This window comes from Chrysochloris asiatica, unplaced genomic scaffold (assembly GCF_000296735.1).
Source record: "Chrysochloris asiatica unplaced genomic scaffold, ChrAsi1.0 scaffold00046, whole genome shotgun sequence".
Lineage (NCBI taxonomy): Eukaryota > Metazoa > Chordata > Mammalia > Afrosoricida > Chrysochloridae > Chrysochloris > Chrysochloris asiatica.
Window position 1 is genome coordinate 5,033,385 of NW_006408564.1, and position 24,742 is coordinate 5,058,126.

At 40.0% G+C, this 24,742-nt stretch overlaps 1 protein-coding gene across 1 annotated transcript in view; it reads right to left on the reverse strand.

The window, feature by feature from the left end:
* Nucleotides 1-24,742, reverse strand: part of ERC2 (ELKS/RAB6-interacting/CAST family member 2) — a 1,669,968-nt gene that overhangs the window by 1,212,664 nt on the left and 432,562 nt on the right. The window contains exon 4 of the mRNA XM_006862059.1: nucleotides 6,753-6,827. Coding sequence (XP_006862121.1) covers nucleotides 6,753-6,827 — 75 coding nt within the window. The remainder of the gene's footprint in view (nucleotides 1-6,752; nucleotides 6,828-24,742) is intronic.

Sequence of the window (24,742 nt, forward strand, 5' to 3'; positions counted from 1 at the left end):
GGCCAGCAGTATGGCAAGATTCGGGGACTCTTGTGCCCGGAAACAGTGACATGGCCAAAGAGGGCTATAGCAGAGAATGAAACATTCAGCTGGTATGAAGTGACGGGAGATGCACAAGAACACCCACACTTGCAGATAGTACCCACTTGACCTGGTTTCAATGGCTGGATGATCAGAACTCTACTAGAAGAAGAAAGAAGAGGGAAAAGAAAAGAAAAAAAATAACCTGCTATAATTTGATGAACATTACCTATACTTATGGATGTTGTTGGTCAAAAAAGGGAACAAATCTTTACAGTGAGGATCAGTCCCACCCCCTCGGTACACAGGGTTAACAGGGATGGGCAATATAGACATTAGCTACCCAAAATGGGGGGGGGGGTGCCTATAAAGGCAAGAAGTGACTGGCTTACAAGCTTTCAAGAGGGAGCTAGTTCCTGATGGGGCAGGGGAAAGTAGAATCACCACTGAATGATTTCCAATCCATTGGGCTGGTGAAAGGAAATGGGGATAAGGCTCTTGTGGTACAATAGTGAATAACTGCCAGCAGGACTGACTGTGAGGGTAGGAAATATAGAGGTAGATATTTTTTGACAAAAGGAAGAGAGTGATTGATTTTGCAGACCAGGAGTGGAGGTCCCTGGGATCATCAAGTGAGAAGAATGGAGAGTGGGACCCTACCCAGAGAGGCAGTGACGCCAGAGAGGGAGAAAGAAAGGACGACATGGACAGATGGAGTGGCTGGGAACACCGGACTCAGGGAAGTAGAAGGGCTATATGCTGTGGCCGGGGGGCGGGCCTGTGTGGTGTACCCTTTGGTTCTTTGATGATGCATGGAGGGGATTGTAATCATTGCAATGAAAAGAAATACAATAGGATGAGTGTAAAACTGATGTTCTCCCATGTAAACTTCACTATAAAAACTTAAAAAAAAAAAAAAAAAAAGTCACCCATTCTAGAGGTTTTCATTTGAAGTTTGCCTGATGATACCTCCTGCCTTAAAATGTTTCATCGTACCCCTTCCATGCTGTGTGGAGCTAAATGAACTGAATTTAACCAACCTTCCAGTTAACTTTTAAGGTAAACCACCAAGGGCAGACCAGCTCACTTTCATGTGGAAGGAGAGCAGTCATCTGTTTGGTGACAGAGACAAAACCTGGTCTTCACTTTTAATAACAGAACAACACCTGCACCATTGCTGGGTAGCCCTTGAATATCAAGTCAGTCACAAGTCAACAGCACAGCATAACTACACTTTAGCCACTTGTGGCGGTGGTGGTATGCCATGGAATCGGTTCCAACTCATCATGACCCTGTATAAGGTTTCCAAAAATGTAAATCTTTATAGGAGCAGAAAGCCTCATTTTTCTTCAGTGGAATGACAGGTTGTTTCAAACGGCTGACCTTGAGGTTAGCAGCCCGACTTATAATCACTACACTGTGCCTTGTTGTTGTTAAGTGCCATCGAGTCGATTCCAACCCACAGAGACCCTGTATAGGGTTTCCAAAGAGCAGCTGGTGAACTTGAACCACCGACCTTGCAGTTCAAATGACTTTATGGTCTGACGCATTAGCCCACAGCCCCACACCAGGACACTGCCACTTACTCATGCTAAGCCTTGAATTGCTTCCTACTTAGTTCCTGTCTTTATTTTTGTTTTGTTTTTAAGAAAAGCATCTTAGAGACAAATATAACTCAAGAAGAACCATCATCATCACATAATCACTCACAGTACACAAATCCCCTAGCTGGCCCTGTAATTGGGAAGATACCCACAGTCTTCAGTTCCCCATAGATATAATGTCACATAGTGGTGCTGTGGGTTAATGTGCCAGACTCAAAGCAATTTGAACTGGAAAGTCAGTGGTTCAAGCTCACCAGTTGCTCTCTGAAACCCCATACAGAGTCGTTATTGGTCAACTCGATGGTACTTAACAACAACAAGGACAGTCTACCCTGACTTGTTCATCTACTTTAATTTAGAAATATACCAGATTAAATACATTCCTGTGAATTGACTAAAACCATTATGTCACTCACATATGACTATTTGATCATGCTGCTTAATCGAGAACTAGTAGAAGTTTGTTTTCTTGATGAATAAGTATCATTAAATGTATTAGACAAAGGAGAACTAGGTAACGCCAAGCATTTTCTTTTAGACCTTAAAGCGTACATCTATGTTCAATGTTAGTAAGTATGGTTACTCTAGGTTGGTTGTTTTTTGTATTATTTTAAACACAACATGTTCCCTGTCCTTCCGTCCTGGGATGTTGTAGCTGCTGTAGCCATCTCATCAGTCACACAGGCAGTTAGAGGATGTCTGAAAATAGAGCTCATCACAGGAAGGAAGCCAAGATAAGAGTAGGAAAGGAAACGGTAGCTATCGTCTTGATGTGACACTATAGAATAAATAATGGACTGCTAACTGCAAGCTTGATGGGTGAAACCCATTAGCCACTACTTGGAAACACTATATTGGGTCATTATGAATCAGAACTGGGCACTTAACAACAATAACGTCATTTGAGCACCTGGATCAAGCTATGCCTGAAGCAGTCACCATGTTTTCTCCGAAGTAAGCAGTGAGACAATCAAGTCCCTTTTGGTTTCAGACATTTCTAATTATGTTTTAATTGACTTAGAAGTTCTAAGTAATCCAGAGAAAAGAATCGAGATAATCTAACAAGTACTATCATTACTGTCATTCTTAAAAAACAAAATTTTGAATGCCATATTTATATCATGTGAAATTTATAATAAAAATAACTTGTTGTTGTTAAGTGCCATCGAGTCGGTTCCGACCCATAGCGACCCTGTACAGGGTTTCCGAGGTTGTAAATCTTTACAGGAGTAGAAAGCCTCATCTTTCTCCCGTGGAGCAGCTGGTAGTTTCCAACCGCTGACCTTAAGGTTCGCAGCCCGATTCGTAACCACTACGCTACCAGAGCTCCTTAACTTACATGCTCTTTAAAAACAATTATCAGTAAAGATAAAAGAGAAAGGGAAAAATAAAATCTGCTTTGAAACTGCCACTTCTATTGCTATTGCCCCATAAGAGCAAAAAAAGGTGGATTCAGTAAACCGTTAGACATTAAAGCAAAAAGAGGAAAAGCATCACAGCATTCTACAAGAAAACTGATTTTGCCAAAAAATACACACAGTGCTCTAAGTGCAAACCAGGAACATACCTGCCAGATCAAATCAGGATCAAAATGAAAACTTGAGGTTTCCTGCAAAGGGATAAACCACAAGTCATTTGATTCATTTCACTTTGGTGTCCATTCAGATGACTTTAGCCACATGGCTGGCAGCAGATGTGATTTTCACAAAAGAACTGCCCTTGACTTTCATGTGGGCAGTGGACACTCCTCAAATCACACCACATCTTGCAACTCCAAAAGCCCAGGGAAGCTGCACAGAGAGCTTTGAGAACGACCAGGCCTCAGTGCCTACATTTAAGCAAGATTTCAATTAACACTGTGTTGTCACTGAAGCAAAGAATGTGTGGAAAGACTACGTGATATAAGAAGTTCACCCAAAATTTCTCTAAATAGAAGGGGCATGGAGGCATTAAGAATAATTTATAACCGCAAGGTCGGCAATTCAACCTCACCAGCTTCGGAAACCCCCTCTCTGAGTTGGAACCGATTCAACAGCACTAAACAACAACAACAATTTACATTATCTTCCTGGAACAACAGATCTAACATCTCTAGGAAAGCTCCTTTAATTTTTGCTAAGACGTCAGAAGACACTGATGTTCACCCAAAGTTGTTTAAGCTAAAACCCACAAGTGTCTCAAGTTCTACCCACCAGGCTTAAGGGTCAGCTCAGTTTTGTAGTCAACCCTGTTATAGTTAAGGGGCCATCATGTTGATTATGACACAGAGCAATCCCATGTGCCAAAGTAGAACTGTCCTTTCTAGGTTGTAATTTTTACAAGAGGATGACTTGTGGTTTATTGCCAGGCTTTTCTACTACAGAGCAAGAGTGGATCCAAAAAGTCAATCTTTTTGTGCCACCAGGCTCCTTGGTAAACTGTGTTGGTGTTAAATACCGTTGAATCAGTTCCAATTCATGGTGACCCTGTATAGGGTTTCAGCAGAGCAGCTAGTGGATTTTAACCACCGAACTTGCAGTTTAAGCCAACTCTTAATGTACAGTGTTTATCCTACAGCACGACACCAGGACACATGGTAAGCTTTATTATTGTTGTTAACTGCCATCTAGTTGATTCCAACTCATAGAAAGTCTGCATAGGATTTCCAAGGAATGGCTGGTGAGTTTGACCCAACGACAATGCTATTGTTGTTGTTATGTGCCGTGGAGTCGATTCCAACACATAGCGACCCTGTACGGGGTTTCCGAGGCTGTAAATCTTTACAGGAGCAGAAAGCCTCATCTTTCTCTCATGGACCGGCTAGTAGTTTCGAACTGCTAAGCTTGCGGTTCACAGCCCGATTTGCAACCACTACGCTACCAGAGCTCCTTACCAGGACTCTATTCCCCCAAATTTCCACATGGGTATAATGTCAAAATCAGAGGAGGTTGCAGCCTCCATCGTAAGTGAGTAACACAAATGATGAACTACCAGCTGCCTCTATAACTTGATTTAGGGATGTTGCATATAAATGCTAATGGGACCCAGACGTCTTCACTGGCACAACAGAAAACAGCACTTCCATCAATTACCAGATATCCCAAAGGACAAAACAAAAGCTCCAGGTTCAGTTCCCTGACCAAGATAGTGATCTTCATTTGTCCTAAAAAATTATTTTTATGTCTATAAACTAACATCACAGCATTCATAAAATAAAAAGTCAAGGCTTGATTTACTAATAAATCTGTTCATCTGAATTTGCCCTAATAATCATATTTTTATGCCTCCTCAAGTCTCAATGAATATTTGGATTAATTTTTTGGTTGGTAATAAAATATATACTACCAGAATCAGTAAACCAGGCCAAATGGATTTCCTATTCAAAAAAGAAAAGCTACCAAAAAATGATCAATTGTGTTTGTTTGGAGGATTTTGCTAAAAAATTACTCAGTATATCAAGAAGGGTAAGTATTTTTTTATTGTTTTCAAAGATTCCTGAAGTTCCATCCTTTTTTACAAAATAAAATGATTTTGAAGTAATCTTTATATGCATCCTGTTTTCCCATATGATTTATTTGTGCTGGTGTAGGTGAAAGAGGGACTGAAAAACCCTTTGCAAAAAAACAAATCAAATTCTTTCTTTTTCTCTCTCTCTCTCTCATTCTAAATTTGTTTGGGATTTTTATTTGTTGGAGTTTTTTTGTTTTTTACCCTGAACTAAATTTTAGCTTTGGTTTCAGTAATAAGTGAGGATATAACCTGGTATGAATCACTGACCACATTAAGCTCATCATTTAAAGTTTCATCTAGAAATAAATACAAATTAGACACATTCAAAAAATTTCATTATCTAGGATTTAAAAAAAAAAAAATTTAATACTATTGTCATTTGATCACCTTGACGGCATTTAAAAAAAAACCAGTACCCTGTAAATTCATTATGAGGGCAACAACTATCAAGTAACATAGGGTTTAAAGCAATGTTCTATATTATTTCCAAAAACAATCCACTTGGATGAAAATAATGTCATTTATTGGGGGTGAAGATGGGGAATCCCATGACAGTGTTAGACATGCCAAGAATTCAGTAACTTGTACTAGTTTCTTTTTCCCTAACATTTGGGGATGTTTTTGGCAAACAACTACAAATCATTTGTTGCAAGAGAGACAGAAAAAGTCATTATCCTAGCTTCAATCCTGAGAATCCTCTTATAGGCCCAAAATGACCAGCAAACTCTCTGTGTTAACCTGCAAGTGCGAAATTTCCAGATTACAAACACCTTTGTTATATAACTATTTTCCTGACAATGCAACAATTTGAGTAATGATTTAGTCTTAAAATATCCCCACATTACTACTTTTTCCTCTGGTCAAAGCTAGAAGTAAAAACAAAGCAAAACAGAAGAAGTTTTCATTTTTGAACAATTGATTTTTATTTGGATCTATTTCTTAGTCATTACAGATGCTCACTTGGCCCTCATCATTCACTTCATTATTCTTTAATTGTCCTACATCTATCCAGGAGGTAGTTTTGTATTCCTTTTAAATGTATCTCTTTATAGTCAGAGGTAAATAGGGTACTTTGTGAGTACTGAATAGATTATTATTATTATCAGAGTTGGTTAGAAAAAATCCTAGAGTCATAAGAAAGTATGACTTTGAAAATATACATTTTGCTGATAGCATAATTTTAATTATTTAATGGTGCCATTGTATATAAAACACACAAAGGAAAACGTTCCCTTTGCAAAAACTCAGCTTCTCAAAGGTGTCTTTTTATTATAATATGAATGGGGAAGAAAAAATGATTAATCCTAGCACTAGAAATTTACTTTTTAAAATACAAGGAAAACCTGCCTTGGGGCTGGAGGCATTGGCCAGGTTTCAGAAATTAACCCAGCTCCTTTCAGTCATGGGATACTTGAGCCCTTATCCTTTCACCCAGAAAAGGCACCATAATTTAAAGGGTCAATAAATGAAATGCACCCAGGAAGGCAAAAAGATTCAAGTACAGAAGCACCTACCCAGTGCCTAGAGAGAAATAAATACAAGGTTCATTTCCCATGTTTAAGTGTTAAGTTAGGCACAGTCAAGTTGGAACAAACTCCCGGGGCACAGCTGTTTTTGACAAATGTGTACAGCTCCTACCTTCATTTCAATGACAGTCTGGAGAGCCTTCGTCTTGGCTGGCTCCGGCTGAAGTTGGCTTCTACGATGCAATTCCTGGGGAGGAACACGATAGAAATAAGCCTGCCGGTTCATTCTTCTGTTACACCATACCCCTTACACACAGGTATGTGTAGCCCACGGGGTCAAGGCTCCTGGTGCACAGACATAAATAAGCCACAGGTGCCTCTTCCCCCACACTCTTTAGCATCCCTCCTGCCTGAAGCCTGCGTGCGGGCGAAAAGCTCCTGGCACATGCGCTATTTCTGAAACTTCCATCAATAATTAATGTCAACTGTGACAAAGCCAGCAAGTAATCATAGTCCAAATACTGTTCAACACTGGGGCTGATGCCCAGCCATCAAATCATAATTTACTAAATTACATTACTCTGTGCTCCCAATACAAACAGAGCAACGAACGGGAGGAGAAAAAATGACTAACATGGTTGCCAATCCGCTGCATGCATGGCATTTTGCTCCTGAGGTAGGTTTGCAATGAGCAATTTAAAACCTTTTCAGTACAACTGTGTCACTTTTTGGAGGCAAACGATCTGTTGAAACGCTGTGAATCTCTGACTTCCCAATTTACAGTTTCAGTCCTTGTTCAAAATCACATCTGTGAGTGATAAGTTAATGTACTTGTGATGCCAAGAAATTAAAATTGACATTAATATCAATAGTGCTAGAAAAGACACAGAAATGGTTAGAGTCAGATGTGGTCTCAAGAACTTCTGTAATATGCTGGATATTAGATAAAAAGCAAACAGCATAATTATAATTTTAAGCTTGAAGATTCATATACTGCATGACTCCCCAGTTCTGTCAACAATTTGAAAAGTTGTCTTGGCAGAATAGAAGTGAAAAGGATAACCTTTATGCAATTTATGCTTTAATTTTCTTAATAATTATTAGTTTTAGGGAAGCAGCCAGTGACAGAGTAAACAGAAGTATTCACACATGCCGATGCAGCTGATAAAGGTTACCCATGGCATAATTCCAATAAGACTTACATCTGGCTACAGAAAAATCTATTTATATTCAATATGGAATAGATGGCCATTATACATTGCAATCTACTGTACCACATATATGTAAATTTTAAAAAAATTAAAGGTAGAGAAAGGATCAACATAATATTTCAAACTTTTTCCAAGTAAGGGCATTATACAATAACTGTCTCCATCACTAGCATCAGTTCTCACCACCATTCATACAGATGAGACATACTGATGTACAAAATATCATATAAAAATGAAATCCCACAATGAAAGAAATGTTTCCCAGGAAAATAAGGCAGATAAGCTTTTGCCCACATCCTGTTAAATTTTTCTTATCTGCCATTGTGGTATAAGGAATTCTCCAATGTCTCTTCTAGCCTTAGTCTCTAAACTTGCACCAAACAACTGCTCTGCTGGGTCTGGGTAAGAGAAGGTGGGAGAAGAGACTGTTAGGATGACATGATTCAGCTGTGGATGTTAGCCGAATTCATTGTAATTGTGAACACTTGAAACTCTAGCATGGGTTCAAAGTGAGCCATCTCTGAAGCAGGAGGGGAAATATCACACTATCATCATAGAAAAGCCAGGGTGGAGTGTGTCCTTTGAACCCCAAGATCCCTACATATTCAACCTCCTCAATACAGGGACAGACACTGAAGAAGTGGAAGAGGAGCCACAGCAGTAGCAGAGCCAAGAACCAAAGCAGGTCAGAGCAGTGGGCTTCCCAGTACACAGAGCAAGGAAAACTGAGTGACCTTTGGCAGGAAGCTGGCTTGTAGAATAGGGTGCCTCCAGGCACTTGAATGAGGAGGTCTGTTTTCAGATCCCAGGACTAGAGTTGAGTTCCTTTCAAGCTGAGGTATATAGTGGAGTGATGTGTCCTGTGGGCATTTATCAGCAGCTGACTGGAAAAGCTGTGCCCTGAGCTTTTTCTGATCCTGACTTTTAACCTGTTAATGTCCCTAATAAACTCCTTAACTGTGAGTGTGGTTTCGGAGTCCTGCGTAGCCACTGAATTATCGAATTCAGGTGAGTCAGAGGATTGTGGGAGGAATGGTTGATGTGTCATCTTTTTCTAGCCAGCCACCTAAGAATCATTGGTCATAAACCACAGACTACCTGTCCATGGACCAATCCAAAGAATTACCGCTGTATATCTGGGTACGGGGTTGGTGAGAGGTGTGCAGAAGCCTGAGAAACATCTTTTCTTCTTAGAGTCATTACTGGCACAAGTCAGCAAATCTATGGGAAACTAATTCTCAACCTCTGACTGCAAGTGTGCTTCTTTCTGGTTGTTAAAATGATCTTATATATGACTTAGGCCACTTTTCCCCTATCATATCCTTGTAAGGCATGGAATCATGTATTACGGAATCTGTTTTATGAACAGAGACACAGAAAAAGAAGTCATGTTCTTAGAGCTCTGGTTTGTGATGAGCAGGAAAAACTGTTCATCTTCAGGCTCCTGAGATATGACAGAGATTTTCTGTACACACTCTGGCCAATTTCTTATCAAAAAAAAAAAAAAAAAAAAGAATGCTCTTGAAAGTAGCTGTTGCTTACTGGGCATCTACAGCATTGCTGGCCCTTGTTTCTTTCAAGACGGAACATCACTCTATGAGGAAGATGAACCTGTGAGGTAGGTCCAGTGAGGTGCTGGTAAGCACTTATCAATCAGCATCCACCATGGTCACCTTCAAGCTAAATACATAGAGTCATTGAGTGTGAAATAGGGACGAGATGTGCAGTAGATCTCACTGTATAGTATTTCTACCACACAGCCACAACACACATAAATAACCTCAATAAAGAATAGTAACGTGTAGTGTAAAAAATTAAGGAGTGGTGAGTTTTAATATAATTCTTGTGTTTGTCTATTTAATTTGTTACATTAGTCAGTAAAACCAATTTCTAAAATTCTGCTTTCGTCGGCCAACACATTCCACAGCCAGCATACCATTGAGTAAATCCTACAGGACTTTAACCTCCCCAGAAAGCTACTTAGCTCTCATAACGTGAGAGGATATTGCTTCCCAGACTTCTGGAGTTTCTAAAATGTCATTGTACAAAGAAGAAATAAGAGTTGTGACATACTGAGTGGAAGAAGGAAAACGTTCTCACAGGTCACGAATTCAGATTCTAAATAGCATCAAAAGCCTCTTAACAAAAAAAGGTGAGATTGGAATTCACACAAATTCATGTCATAGCTAATTCTAATTCAAGAATAAAAATCATAAGACAATTTGAGAAGATGGTTTAGGTTTGTATAAAACAAATATAAATAATCAAGCAGCAACTCATGAACACAGTGAAAATAAAAACCATAGGGTAAAGTCTGTGCTGTTGTAATTTCAGCCAAACATGAAAATATTTTTAGGGGCAAACATGTAATAAAAAAAAGCTAAACTTGTAGCTAAAGTTTTTTCAAAAATGAACACAGAGTTCTTATTGCTATAATTATACAAATTCCATTATAACATAAACCAGCTCAAAATCCAACTTCCCCTGGGTCATTCTGTGAATGAAATAAAAACTCCAATTACTGAAGGATTCTAATTGTTACATCTAACTATACTATGTTTCTGTTCTGACTCCATAACTTCTGAGAATCACCTTCAATTCTAACATGCCAGCTAAGTAAGGAGAATAATTTGCAGAAATTCTAGGGACATCTGAAAAGCCCATCTTAGAATGTTTATCCAGTGCTGAGATTTAGAATGTTTACCATGCTCATGCTGACGATGGCAGAGAAATCCATTGCCCACTGAAGATTTCTCCTCTTCACAGTATAGTTATTGCTGGAAATCTCCCATCACCATTCTTTTATCAAGATGGGGCCATGTGACTTATTTCTGGCCAATGGAATGCGGGTAAAAATGAGAGGCTCAACTTTCTTGTCTAATCCCTAAAATTTGCCTTCTATGCAGTTGTGTTAGCTATCTAATGCTGCCCTAACAAATACCACAAGAAGATGGCTTTCACAAACTAATGCATTTCCTCACAATTTAGGAGGCTAGAAATCTGAATTAGGGTGCTGGCTCTAGAAGAAGCTTTTCTCTCGGTTAGCTCTGAAGGAAGTTCCTTGGGTCTTTGAGCTTCTGTTCTAGGTGATTTTCATGTAACTTGGCATCTTTCTTTCTCCATCTATGTTTCTAGTTTTCATTCAATCTCTTTTATATCACATAAGAAATTAACTCAAGATATATTCTATGTGAATCTGACCACATTAACACGACAAGGACAACCCATTCCCAAATGGAATTATAACCACAAACACACCAAACCAAAACCAAAGTCAAATCAAGTGGATTCTGACTCATAGCAACACAATTAGACAGAAGAGCAGTGTTCTATAGGGTTTTGATACTACATGTTTACAGGGCACACAGCCTCTTCTTTCTCCTTCAAAGCAGCTAATAGGTTTGAATGGCCAACCCTGCGGTTAACAGCCCAGTGCTTAACCCACTGTGCTACCAGAGCACCTTAACCATAGGCACAGAGGTTAGAATTTACAACACAAATTGGGTGGGGGGGACACAATTCAATCTGTAACACTAATATTTCCACTCTCCCTCTTCTCCTGTCCATTGATTCACAGACCCCAAACAATAATGACGGAGTCCCAAGCAGTCAAGATACAACAGTTGCTGTCAAGTCAGCCCTGACTCACATCCACCCTGACTCATAAGGATTCCATCTATTTCCAAGCAGCACTGTGCTCCATAGGGTGTTCAAGAGTTGATTTTTTTGGAAGTACATCACCAGACCATTCTTCCAAGGTATCTCTTAGTGGACTTGAAACTCCAGCCTTTCCATTAGCAGCAAAGACTGTTAACCATTTCTACCAACCAGGAGTTACGCAAACATCGTGTGAGAAGGCTGCTGAACACCCACGATGAATGGCACAGCGAATGAAAATAAATTTCTATTATGTTAAGGCTTTGAGCTTTCCTATACACATCCTAACTCTCTCTGTTATAAGCACTTTAATGGTTTCAAGCAAAAATAGTACTCACCTAATTGGCCCTGAATTGTTTGTTACTTTTGAATCATAAAAGTGATTTTAATGTGTGATTGCCTGTCAACTTTTTCTAAACTGTCAATAAGATGAGTTGGTTGCTGGGTGCCTCAGCTATCCCTAACTATCTGAGATCTGAGAGTATACTGATATTAAAAACAACAACAACAACAAAAAACTACCCTAGAATGTCCCCAAAAGCATTTGGAGTTCTTTCATAAAGGGATGGTGAGTACAAGTATGAACTTACTCTGATTCAAGTTTTTTAAATGACAGTATGAAATTATGAACAACATGCATGGTACTTCAGCTTTTTGGGGGTCATAGGTCTCTGTGAGAATCACATACTGTTGTTGTTAACTGCTATCAAGTGATTCTGACCCATAGCGACCCTGTATAGGGTTTCCATGGAGCAGATGGTGAACTTGAACCACTGACCTTGCAGTTCGAACATCATATGGAAGCTGTGAATACTCTCCAGAGATGATCACAAAGCACACACAAACAAGATGGTATGTGCTACTGAGGCTGGTTCATGGGACAGGCACCATGCACCAGAAATCCATCTTTAAACCAGACTTCAAGTGAAGAACCTCTTAAAGACAGGAGAGAGCATTGTACTGGGGGTCAAGAACCCACAGTGTCAGCCTCAGACTTGGACACACACTCTTCCCCTCTCTGATCTGCAGAATAAAGAACTCTGATGAGCAACTTGATGACAGTAGATTCCTTCCAGCTCTGAGAACACGTGAATGGTGATACGCAGATGGCTCTGAAATGCTCATCTCTGCATGGCCATTATCAGTTTTAAAAGTGGAAGGAAAATAAAAGCAGAAAACAGGCAGTATCACAAAATGTACTACCTACCTATGACACTGATCTCCAGGTTACTGTATTGTCATCCTATACTTTCATGACTAGTTTGGTCTTAACATGGTTTTAGACTGCTAGCTCTTCCTAGTGGAAATATATGGAAATATAACAAGAATTTCAAGCATGAAATCTCAAGTGACTCATTGCAACAATGCTTCTGGTAGTTCCTGAGGGTCTAGAGTCTAGTGAGTTAATCTGAAGGGACACTAGCTTCCATGAAAACCTGGCAGAATAATGTTCACACACCATATAAATTTCCCAGTAGGCAAAATAAACTCCAACTTAACTTTCTTTCCAAAGATAGTTGTGAGTTTTATGTGACCTTTAGCCCTATAGTTCTAGCTATCTATTGTTGTATAACAAGCCATTCATAAATTAGTGGTATCAAACAACAACAATTGTTGTGTGTGTGTGAGTCAGAACCTATTCATCAGCAATAAACATATTTTTTTAAAGTTTGCAGAAAACGTCACCATCTTTCAATTCTGTCATTTCTCCATGGAGTTTTTGAGGTCCCTAGTCCTGGTAGGGGCGCTGTGGGTTAATGCACTGAACTACAAAATCAGTTTGATTTAAGCTCACCAACCACTACAGGGTCACTATGGGTTTGAAAGATCCAACAGCACTTAACAACAACAACAACAATATATATGTGTAGTACTTGTGTGGTATTGTAGGATAAGCACTCAACCATAGGTAGGTTTGAACTGCAAAATCGAACCCAATACAAGGTCACTATGAGTCTGAACCAATTCAACGGCACTTAACAACAACAAAGTATGTATTTACATTTAAAATGCAATTTGTAGGAAAAATGGAATGGAAAGGTAATGAATTTTTCCAGGAACTTTTTATTTTTTTAAAAGATATTTTTCTAAGAATGAGAAATTAGTCATCTTCATGTTATTTTTACCTTCTTTTTCCTTTTAACTGATCCCCATCCCCACCCCAACACCTATACTCTTGAATACTGGGTCAAGATTTAGGCATGCTATGAGAAGGATAGTACTCCTGGTGTGGCACTGTAGGATCAGCAATAGAGTGTGAATCACAAAATCAACAGTTCAAACCCACCAGCTGCTCTTCGGAAACCCTACACAGGGTCGCTATGAATCAGAACCAACTCGACACCACTTAACAACAACAACAACAATGAGGAGGAGGATGCATTTCTATGATGCTTGAAGGCTGAAGCAGTTGGGACTTTGGGATCCACTTTTAAATGTTTTTTTTTTTTTTTTCACTCATTATCATGTGCATTGGCATGAAGGCTGGGCTTAGCTGGAACCATCATCTTAAGCACTTACACATGGTCTCTCCATGTGACTTGGACTTCTTCTCGGCATGGCAGCCTCACGTTAGTGTATCATCTCTCATTTAGGCTTAAGACTCCAGGAGCAAGTATTCCAGAAAATAAGGCAGAGAGTACATGGCCTTTTATTGCCTAACCTCAGAAGCCTCATGGCAGCACGTGTACTATGTCTTATTGTTTAAAGAGGTCACAAGCCTGCTGAGATTCCAGGAATGTGTGACAAAAAAGTCAGGTCTTCACATGGCCACACTTATGTATCCAAACTTATTGAGAAAACCAAAGGAAAAGCAAAACCTTGACCTCAAATAGCAGTTCACATCAGTTTAAAGATACGGCAAATTCATATATCCAAATAATAATTTGAAACAGGAGATATACCAGTGAATGTAACCGATAAATATGCCAGACCTCTTGGAAATTTTATTCTAGGTTTCAGAGGGGATGAAGGCATAATAATTTTTTTTTAAGGTTTTATTGTGAATCATGTGATAGTTTACATGGGAGAACATTATCTTTACATTCATCCTATCATATTTCATTGCACTGCAATGTTACAATCCCCTGCACACATCATCAAACAACCAAAGGGTACAAACCACACATCGCCCCCTGCCCACCAGCACACAGCTCCTCTCCCTCCCTCAATCTAGAGTCCCCTGACACTCTTTGTCTCCATGTCATTGTTTCTGCCTCCATCCCTGGCCTCGCTGCTTCTCCAGCACTTCACTTTTCTCCCTTGATGGTTTCAGGGACCCCCCTCTTCTGGACTGCAAAATCAACCACTCCCCTCATTTAGTTACAAAACGACTACCTTTACCTTTCTAACACTCACAGTCAGTCTTGATAGCAATCATTTCCTATTGAACCACAAGAATGTCATCCCCATCACCTGTTATCAGCCCCATCCAGACAGGTTGGAAACAACTCAGTAGAAATTCACCTTTCCCATACCCTCTGGAACTAGGTCCCCTATTGAAAGCTTGTAGGCCAGTCACATCTTGCCTTTGTAGCCCCCCATTTTGGGTAGCCAATGTCTAAGTTACCTATCCTTGTCAACCCTGTGTACCAAGGGGTGGGAATGATCCTCACTGTAAAGATTTGTTTGTTCCTTTGCCATACTGCATCTACAAGCATAGGTCAATTTCATCTCTTTGTAGTGAATTACTCTTTTTAATCTCTTCTTTCTTCCTTTAGTCATGTTCTATCATCCAGCCACTGAAGCCAGGTCAAATGGATACTATCTGCAAGTGTGGGTGTTCTTGTGCATGAAGGCAGAATAATTGTTAAAAGAAGACTCTAAAAGGGGAGAAGTTATAGTAATAATAACATTAGATCCTGTCTAACTTCAGGGGGGAGGATGTATATTGATAGGCAAAGTCTCATTTCTTCAATGCAACACCACTCTCTCAGCTCCCCTTGACCATGTAGGCCTTCCATCAGACTCTCAACCCACTGAAGACAGGTTCCTCTCCATCCCCTCAGAATAGTCTCCTCTCAGCTCTGCTATCTGTCACCACAGGCTCGGCCACTGAGCCTCTTCTGGTTTTTTTTATGCCTTTAGTGGTATAGACTTGACACGTGTTTACAGCTTTCTTAGAATGCTCTTTGCCTCCCCTCTCTCTGCTTCGTTTTCTTCATTTTTCTTTCTGCTTCTTCCTGTCTGATAAACTTCTGTAGGATTGGCTGCTTATATATAAAACTCCTTATTAATTTTAAGGTACCGTCCTTCTCAGCAGGGACCACAAACTGACCACTACCCTGTCACTAGGCCACAGATACTTTGCCTGCACGTTAGGCTACAGATACTCATTTGCATACTCTATTGACCAATCCCTGCAAGATACATGCCAATCACAGGACAGACTGCAGCCCAGGACTCGAAAAAAAGTATCACATCCCAAGTTGTTTACTGCTTTACCAAGGAAATGTCAAATCAACCTGTACCTTCTGGAGTAGAAAACTATGGCAAAAAATAACTCCTCACGACATAGGGGGTTTATCTCTAAAGCTGTTTGTTCAAAGATCCAAGACAAAAAACACATAAAGGAACTCATTTCACCACAAATAATCAAAAGTACTACAAAGAAAAATAAGTGAGAAAGGTGATCAACATGGTACATGGCAGACAGAGAAGAGGGAATCAACTGCAATTTTAAAGAGTGTGGCCAGGAAAGCCTTCATGAAATAGTGACATTTGAGCAAAGGTCTAAAGGGAATAAAGGAACAATGTATAGATATTCAAGACAAAGTGAACAGCAAGTTAAATACCTGGCTGGAGCAGAGAAAGGGAAGGGAAGTTGTAGATCAGGTAACTGCAAACTGGGAAGGATTTGTCCTGCACTTGGAGTCCACTGTCAAAGCTGATTTCACTCTGAGCAAAATGGGAAGCCACTAGAAGAGTTCTGAGCAAAGACAAACCATAATCTGTGCAGGATCTGAAAGGATTACTCTAGCTGCTACACTGAAACAGGATTTAAGGAACCAGCAAGAACAGCTATAATTAGCCCAGTGAGAAACAATAAACCTTTGGGCAGGGTGGCAGAGTGGAGGAAGAGTTGAATCTGTATGCATTTTGAAGGTGAGGCTGCTAAATTACCTGATAGATTGCTTTAGGATTAAAGAAAGAAAGAAGTCCTGGTTAGATGCAAGGCTTTCAGTTTGACAAAAAGAAAAATGGAGGTGATTACCAAACAGGGGATATTGAGGAGGAGAAGATGAAAACCAAGAATTTGGTTTTGCATGTGTTAAGTTTTCCATGCTTTTAGACATTCAAGAGGGAGCCCTGGTAGAACAATGGTTAAGTTCTCAGCTGCTAAGCAAAAGAATGATGGTTTAACTTCACTCAGTGACTCCATAAGAGAAAAGCCGGTTGATCTTGTTCCCTTAAAGGGTACAGCCTAGAAAAGTTTATGGAACAATATTGCTCTGACTCATGGGGTTGCTATGAGTTAAAAATTGACTTACTGGCACCCAATAAGACATTCAAGTGAAGATAGTAGATAGTTCATTGAATAGATGGTCTGGATTTTAGGGAAAGGTCCTGGTGTGGTACTGTGGGCTAATGCGTAAGACTGCAAAGTTGTTTGAACTACAAGGTCGGTGGTTGAAGCTTACCAGTTTTTTCTTGGAAACCCTATACAGGGTCGCTATAGGTCGGAATCGACTCAACGGCACTTAACAACAATAAGAGCTCCAATTATAAATTAGAGATCAGTGAATAAATAGTCTTTGAAAGCATGAACCTAGATGAGATCAATTAAGATGAACCATGGAAAAAGAGAAGAGGTTAGAGGACTGAGCTAAGGGTACTCTAGCATTTAGAGGCCTAGGGCATGAGGAGAAAACAGCAAAGGATCTATGAAAGTACAGGAGGAAACCCAGAAGTGGAATCTCCTGAAAATGAAGGGAGTAAAGTTTGTTCTGGATGAGGAAGTGACCACTGTGATAACTGCAGCTGAACGTTCAGTAGAGCAAGATCAGAGAACAGACTACAAGACTTAGTAATCGAGTATGCAGTTTTGAACATTAGTGGAGAAGTTATGGTGGATGGCATGAGTAAAACTCTCTTGACATTGGCTATAACATGGACAGCCAGAGAGTGAACACATCTGTGTTGGAGGAAGTGCAGAGTGTTCCTTAGAAGCAAGAATTACAAGACTTGGTTTTACATACATTGGACATTTTATCAGGACATTGTGCTTGGTAGAGAGTCAGCGAAAAAGAGGAAGATCCTCAATGAGATGGTTTGATACAGTGGCTGCAATAGTGGGCTCAAAGATAGCGGGGATTGTGAAAATGCTACAGGACTGGGCAATGTTTCATTTTATTGTACAGAGGGTCATTATGAATCAGTACAGACTCAATGACACCAAACAAAACAACACAGTAAAATTTAATCTGAGGGAGTGTGAGACCTCCTAGTGCTCCAACTGTTTTTCTAAATAAAGCTTTACTGAAATGCAAGCACACTCATTCATTTATATATTTCCAATGATTAATTTCACACTGCAATGGTTGTTGTTGTTGTTAAGTGCGGTCAAGTTGTTTCTAACCCATAGCGACCCTGTAGAGGGTTTCCAAGGAGTGGATGGTGAGCTTGAACTGCTGACCTTGTGGTTCAAATGATTTTGCAGTCCATTGCATTAGTTCACAGCGCCACACCAGTTGAGTAATTGTGACAGAGACAATATGGACCAGAAAGTAAAAAGTATTTACTATCTGACACGCTACAGAAAAAAATTGTCAACCCCTGGTCTCGAATATATTTAATACTCATCTAAAAAATCTAAGGAAAAACAGAATTGCCTTATGTGATAGCTAAACTAGGTCCAGAAATTATTTGTCAGGCTTTGAGAAAATGAAGTCCAAACATCATCCCATTGAGCAGGAAATGGACTTGACAACTTAGACTTTCACTAATTTGAATACGGTGGAAGTAATATGTGTGACTTCCAAGGCAGGAGTTCTTGGATCATTCCCTCTGGAGGAGACCAGTTGCCATGCCATGAAAACATTCAAGTCAACCTAGGGATGGTCCATGTGGCAGGGCACTAAGGCCTCCTGCTGATGATGGCCAGCAAGGTTCTAAAGCCTCTGCCAACAGCCATGTAAATGAGGTAGCTGAAAGTGGATACTCTCAAATGGCTGCAGATTATCCAATATCTTGACTGTAGCCTCATGGCAAACTCTGAGCAAGAACTACTCAGCTAATTGACTTCTGAATTTCTGAACCACAGACTCATAGAGACCCTGTCTATGGGTTCTGAGGAGCGACTGGTGAGCTTGACCCGCCGACCTTGCAGTTCAAACCAACTTTGCAGTCCACTGTATTAACCTGCAATGCCACACCAGGACTCCATAACAAGCATAGTGCTTCCAATAGTAGTTGTTCTATAAATATTGATTGATTAAATGAGATGGTACAATGACGTTGTGCTTGTCAGCCTGTAAGTTCTAACATCTTTTGACTAAAAAAATATATATATTATGAGAAATAATGGAAGCTCATGGCTACTTACACATTTCTACATGCTAAGAAACTAACTGCAACTCAGCAGTCCAAATCTGCCAGGAACTTTGCAGAAGAAAGCTAAGGCTTTCTGCTCCTGTAAAGGTTTGTTATTGATGTTTTTGCTAAGTGTCACTGAGTCAGTTCTGACTCATAATGACCCTGTATAGGGGTTTCTGAGGAGCAGCTAGTGAGTTTGAACCTTGAGGTTGAGTGCTAACCCTATGGCACCACATCAGGACTCCTGTAAAGCTTTGTTGTTGTTGTTAAGAGCCCTCAAGTTGGGTCTGACCCACAGTGACCCTGTATAGGGATTCCACGGAGTGGCTGGTGAGCTTGAACTGATGACCTTGAAATCCAAAATGACTTTGCTGTCTAGTGCATTAACCCACAGCACCGCACCAGGACTCCTGCAAAGCTTTATAGCCTCAGAAACCCTAATAAGCATCAGTGTGACTTGGAACTGACTCAAGAAAACACCACCACAACCACCACCAAGCACTCTCCTAAACATCTTATAAATATGACCTTGGGTAATCGTCACAATAACCCCTGGGGTTTGTACTAATATGATCCCCATATTCACTCACTGAAATGGAAGCATAGAGAACTTAGTACGGTATCCAAGGAAACAGAATGAACTATAGATTTGGCACTGTCCCTGAGCAGTCTGACTCTAATGTCTCTGCCCCTAAGCACCAGGCTGTATGGCTGATGCTTCAAACTTGACTTATTCCAAATAACTTCTTGAAGACTGGTCTCAGACAACAACGTAGTCACTTACGTCTTTCTCTTTTGATTCAGTCCTCCATGTCCCACTTGTGTCCTTTGTATTTAAAAAGTTAAATAAACTTACAAAGCTAACCATAGGCTTAACCATATGGCCCAGCAATTGCACTCCTAGGTAGTTAGTTACTTATTGAGTTGGCAATGTATGTCCACAAAAAACCTGCACTGGAATGTTTACAGCAGCTTTCTTCCTATTTGTCCAAATTAAGACAACAACCAGTATGTCCTTCCATAGGCGAATGGCTAAACAGACTGTGGTATATTTGTATGTTGTTGTTATGTGTCGTGGAGTCGGTTCCGGCTCACAGTGACCCTGCACAGGGTTTCCAAGGCTGTAAATCTTTATGGGAGCAGAAAGCCTCATCTTTGTCCGACAGAACAGCTGGTAGTTTCAAACTGCCGACCTTGAGGTAAGCAGCCCGATTCATAACCACTACACTACCAGAGTGTGCTCCTTGTGGTATATCTGTATAAGAAACTAATTTTCAGCAATAAAAAGAAATTGGTTCTCAAACTACAAAAAGATATTGTTGTTGTTGTTTCGTGCTGTTGACTGGATGCCTATCATAGCAACCCTGAATAGGGTTTCCAAGGAGCAATTTGTGGGTTCGAGCTGACAAAATTGTGGTTAGAATTCAAATGCTTATCCTATGGTACCACACCAGGCCTCCACAAAAAGATATAGAGGAACCTTACATGTATAATGGTAGGTGAAAGAAATCGGTCAAAAAAAAAAAAAAAATTCTATCCTGTATGTTTCCAACTACTTGACATTCTGGAAAGGGGAAAACTGTAGAGACAGTGAAAACATCAGTGGTTACTGTAAGGGTTCAGGGGAAGGAGATAAACAGGTGGAGCACAAGCCATCTCTAGGGCAGTGAAAATATTCTCCAAGATACTAGAATGGTGGACACAAGGCATTATGCATTTTGTTGACATCCATAGGGTTGTATACAACACAAAAACTGAACCCTAAAGTAAATCAAGGAATTTAACTATGATAATGTATAAATGTTGATTCATCAATGGTAACAAATGCACCACAGAATGCAAGGCATTAATAATAGGGGAAACTGTGCAGGGGAGAGGCCCTTGTGACACACACAGTGGTTAAGCAATTCAGTACTAAAGTTTCGCAGTTCGAACCCCACCAGCCCTATCCAGGAGAAAGATGCAGCACTCTGCTTCCATAAAGATGACACCCTTGGGAACACAGTGGGGGCAGTTCTCCTTTGTCCTGTGTGGGGCTAGGTATCAGAATCAACTTGACAACAATAGGTTTGGGTTTGGTGCCCAGTGGGGCGATGAAAATGCTCTTCTTTCTGCACAATTTCTCTGTAAATGTAAAATTGCACTAGACTAGCAAATCTTTTTAAAAATGGGCCCCCAAAACATGTTAAAGAAACTTACCTAAAAAATACTTGTCTGGCATTGATATCCACATCAGATATTAAAACTTAAAGAGCAGACACAAAGACACATGAAAAAAAGTGAGAGGATTTTAATATTCTTGAATATTAATGTCTTCCTCAATTTTTGACAGATCAAGCATTCAGAAAAGAATAAAATGATGGAATAGATAATTACATTGAACTTTGGATCCTATAGGCCTCCATTTCATGACTCCATCACATTAGACTATATACCAGGCCACCAAATAAACCTGAGATGGATTCCAAAAAGTACAACTTATAGAGCCTACAATCTTTGCCCACACTTCTGTTTTTAATTTCTGGTTTTATTATTTGTGGGCAAAGATTGTGTCTTTGTGTCTGCTCTTTAAGAATATTAATGTGACATGGACTGATGAAAGACAAACAAATGTTTTGGAAGAAATACAACCAGAATGCTTCTTAGGAGTCAGAATGGACAGACTTTGTCTCTCATACTTCAGACATATTATTAGGAGCGCCCAGTCCTTGGAGAAGCACATCATTCTTGGTAAAGTGCAAGGTTAGAGAAAAAGAGGAAGACCCCCCAATGCGATGGGTTGGCATAGCGGCGGCAGCAATGGGCTGGAGCATAAAAACAATTGTGAGGCTAGTGCAGGACCAGGCAATATTTTGTTCTGTTGTGCACACGGTCTCTATGAATGGAACTAACAACAACAGAAGCATATTACAGAATGCAGACAGGCAGAATATTTTCCCTTTTCACATTCTCTGGAGTCTGATACTAAAATCAGTTGGTATCCAGTTGATTATAACTCATAGTGTCCTTATATGTGTTACAGGAGAACTACACTATATATGTTTTTCAGAGGCTGATTTGGGGGATGTAGGTCACCTGGACTTCCTTTTCAGGTGAATTTGATCCTCCCACCTATTGATTAGCAGTGGAGTATGTTAACTGTTCACATTAACTGTTAACTGTTAACCCCAAGACTTTTGGCCTAATAAATAACATAAAGGCACTGTTGCTGGGTAATTTAATTCACAACAATTTGTTGAAGGGTCACTATGTGCCAGTAAATATACATAGACCCTCCATCTTTACAGGGCTTATGTTCTAGGAAATGCATTTTCCACAAGAGTGTCATACTCTCAAGGGGGCAAAAGCTAATTCTTGAGGGGAGCAGGAAAATTTAGAATTTCAGTGGTATTTAATTGTCTCTTGGGTTGCAATTAAGAAAAAAAAAAGTCTAAAATCGCTCCTTCCAATCAAAAATATTGAATTCCAACTCAAGAAGACCCCACGTATGATAGAATACAACTGTCCTAAAGGGTTTTCATATTGGTTACGAACTGGGCTGTGAACCTTAAGGCCAGCAGTTCGAAACTACCAGCCGTTCCATGGGAGAAAGATGAGGCATTCTGCTCCCGTAAAGATTTACAGCCTCGGAAATCCTGTACAGGGTCACTAAAGGTCGGAACTGACTCGAAGGCACTTACCAACAGAAGGGTTTTCATAGCTATAATCTTTAACAAAGAAGATTGCCAGAGCTTTCTCTTGTGGTACTATTCTATGGTTCAAACTGCCACCTTTACGTTAGCTTGCACCACTCAGGGACCTAATAAAAATGCTCCGAGAGGGGGGTGGAAATAAAAGAAAAGAGGTTGGAAAATGCTGTTCTGGCAGGAGGATAAAGCTAATAAACAATAAGTGTAATAGATATTTAAACCATGTGTTTGTTAGAAAATGTTATTGCTATGAAAAAACTGAGCATCACAAAGCAATTAATATGGAGTAACAAGGGTCCTGGTGTGGCACTTCAGATTAATGTGCTGGGCTGCAAGGTCAGTTTGAACTGCAAGGTCAGCAGTTCAAGCTTACCAGCTGCTCCTTGGAAACCCTATTCAGGGTCCCTATGGGTCGGACTGACTCAACGGCACTTAATAGCAACAGCAAAGTAAAGGTAGGCCTCATTGGGAAGGGAACGTTGAAGCAAAGACTCAGAAGAGGGAGTTGGCCATGCAGTTATCTGGTGGAAAAGCGTTCTAGGTAGAAGGAACAGCCACTGCAAATATCCAAGAGGTAGACGCATACCTACAATGTTGGGACATGGAGCTACCTAGGATGGCTGGGGAGGAGTGAGTAACAAGAAGAATGCTTGAAGGCCAAGACAGAAGGAGCAGGTAAGAGGCAGACTTTGTAAAACCAAGTAGATACTCACAGTGATCTAAGTCTTACACAGAAGACCTTCAAATTCTAGAAAAAAAAAAAAAAAAAAATGGGATCCCAGTTTCCATAGATATATATAAGTAGGATACAAAGTTACTAGCAATTATTCTTTAGTGTGCACAAAAAGTTGACATCTGCAAGCCTAAGATCAGACCACTTGAATCTGCAAATACGCATTGACTCTTAGTTTATTCTAATTCATAACTTACTTTGTTTTCTAAATTTCCATTAAAAAATTTTTGACAGATTTAAGTCTTGGTCCTTTGGATGCTATGATCCTGGAAACCACAGATATTAACAGGATATAATGTCACTTTCCAAATATTTTGTGGTCATGTTAGCAAAGTCCAAGGAGATAAGATGATGATTATTTATTGAGCACCAAACATATGCTAAGTATCCCTAGTGGCACAATGATGAAGTGTTTGACTGCTAACTGAAAGGTGGGAGGTTGGAACCCACCAGCCGTGCTACAGAAGAAAAGACTTTATAATCTGTTCCTAGAATGATGACAACCTTGGAAACCCTGTGGGGCAGTTTTCCTCTGTCCTGGTATGGAGCTATAGAATAAGTACTGGATTGCTAACCTCAGGGTTGACAGTTCAAACCCACCAGCCGGTCCTTGGAAACCCTACAGAGCAGGAGTGGGGAACTTCCGGTCCACGGGCAAAATCTTTTGGTCTGGCACTACCAAGACAACTGCAGTTCCAGCCATCACATTAGGGATGAGTTCATTAAATGTTTGAACAAATATGATAGGTAATTTTTAAGTTGGTAATTTTGTATGCCCCATGAATGATGTTATAAATCTTAGCAAAAAAAGGTTCCCCAATCCTGCTTTACAGGGTCACTATGAGTCAGAACCAAATCAAAGGCATTGCACAATAACATAGGGTCGTTATGAATTGCAATTGACTCTGTGGTATACAATGCATTTGAGTGCTAAACAACACAGAGATAAAGAAAACACCATCCTAGCTCTCAAAGAATTGATTGGCTAGTGGAAGAGGGAGCACATAACAAGAATACAGAACCACAAAATCTTAAATGTAACAAAACATAACAGTTACTTGAATGCTTATCATACCAAGCCCTGAGCTTTCTAGACCTGACCTGACTCATACATTATCCCTACAGTTTGGAGTTGCTACTCCCATGGTAAAGCTATACACACTCACACAGAGAGTTAAGTAACATGCACAACATCACACAGCTAGTAAGACTTAAGAGTACAACCGAGCTCGAACTGATGTCTGAACTTTCACTTTTTTTTTTTTTTGTAAACACTCACGCAGATATAATAATTTACACCAACAAAGGGCACATTCTGCAAGTCTGCCTCCTGGCTGCC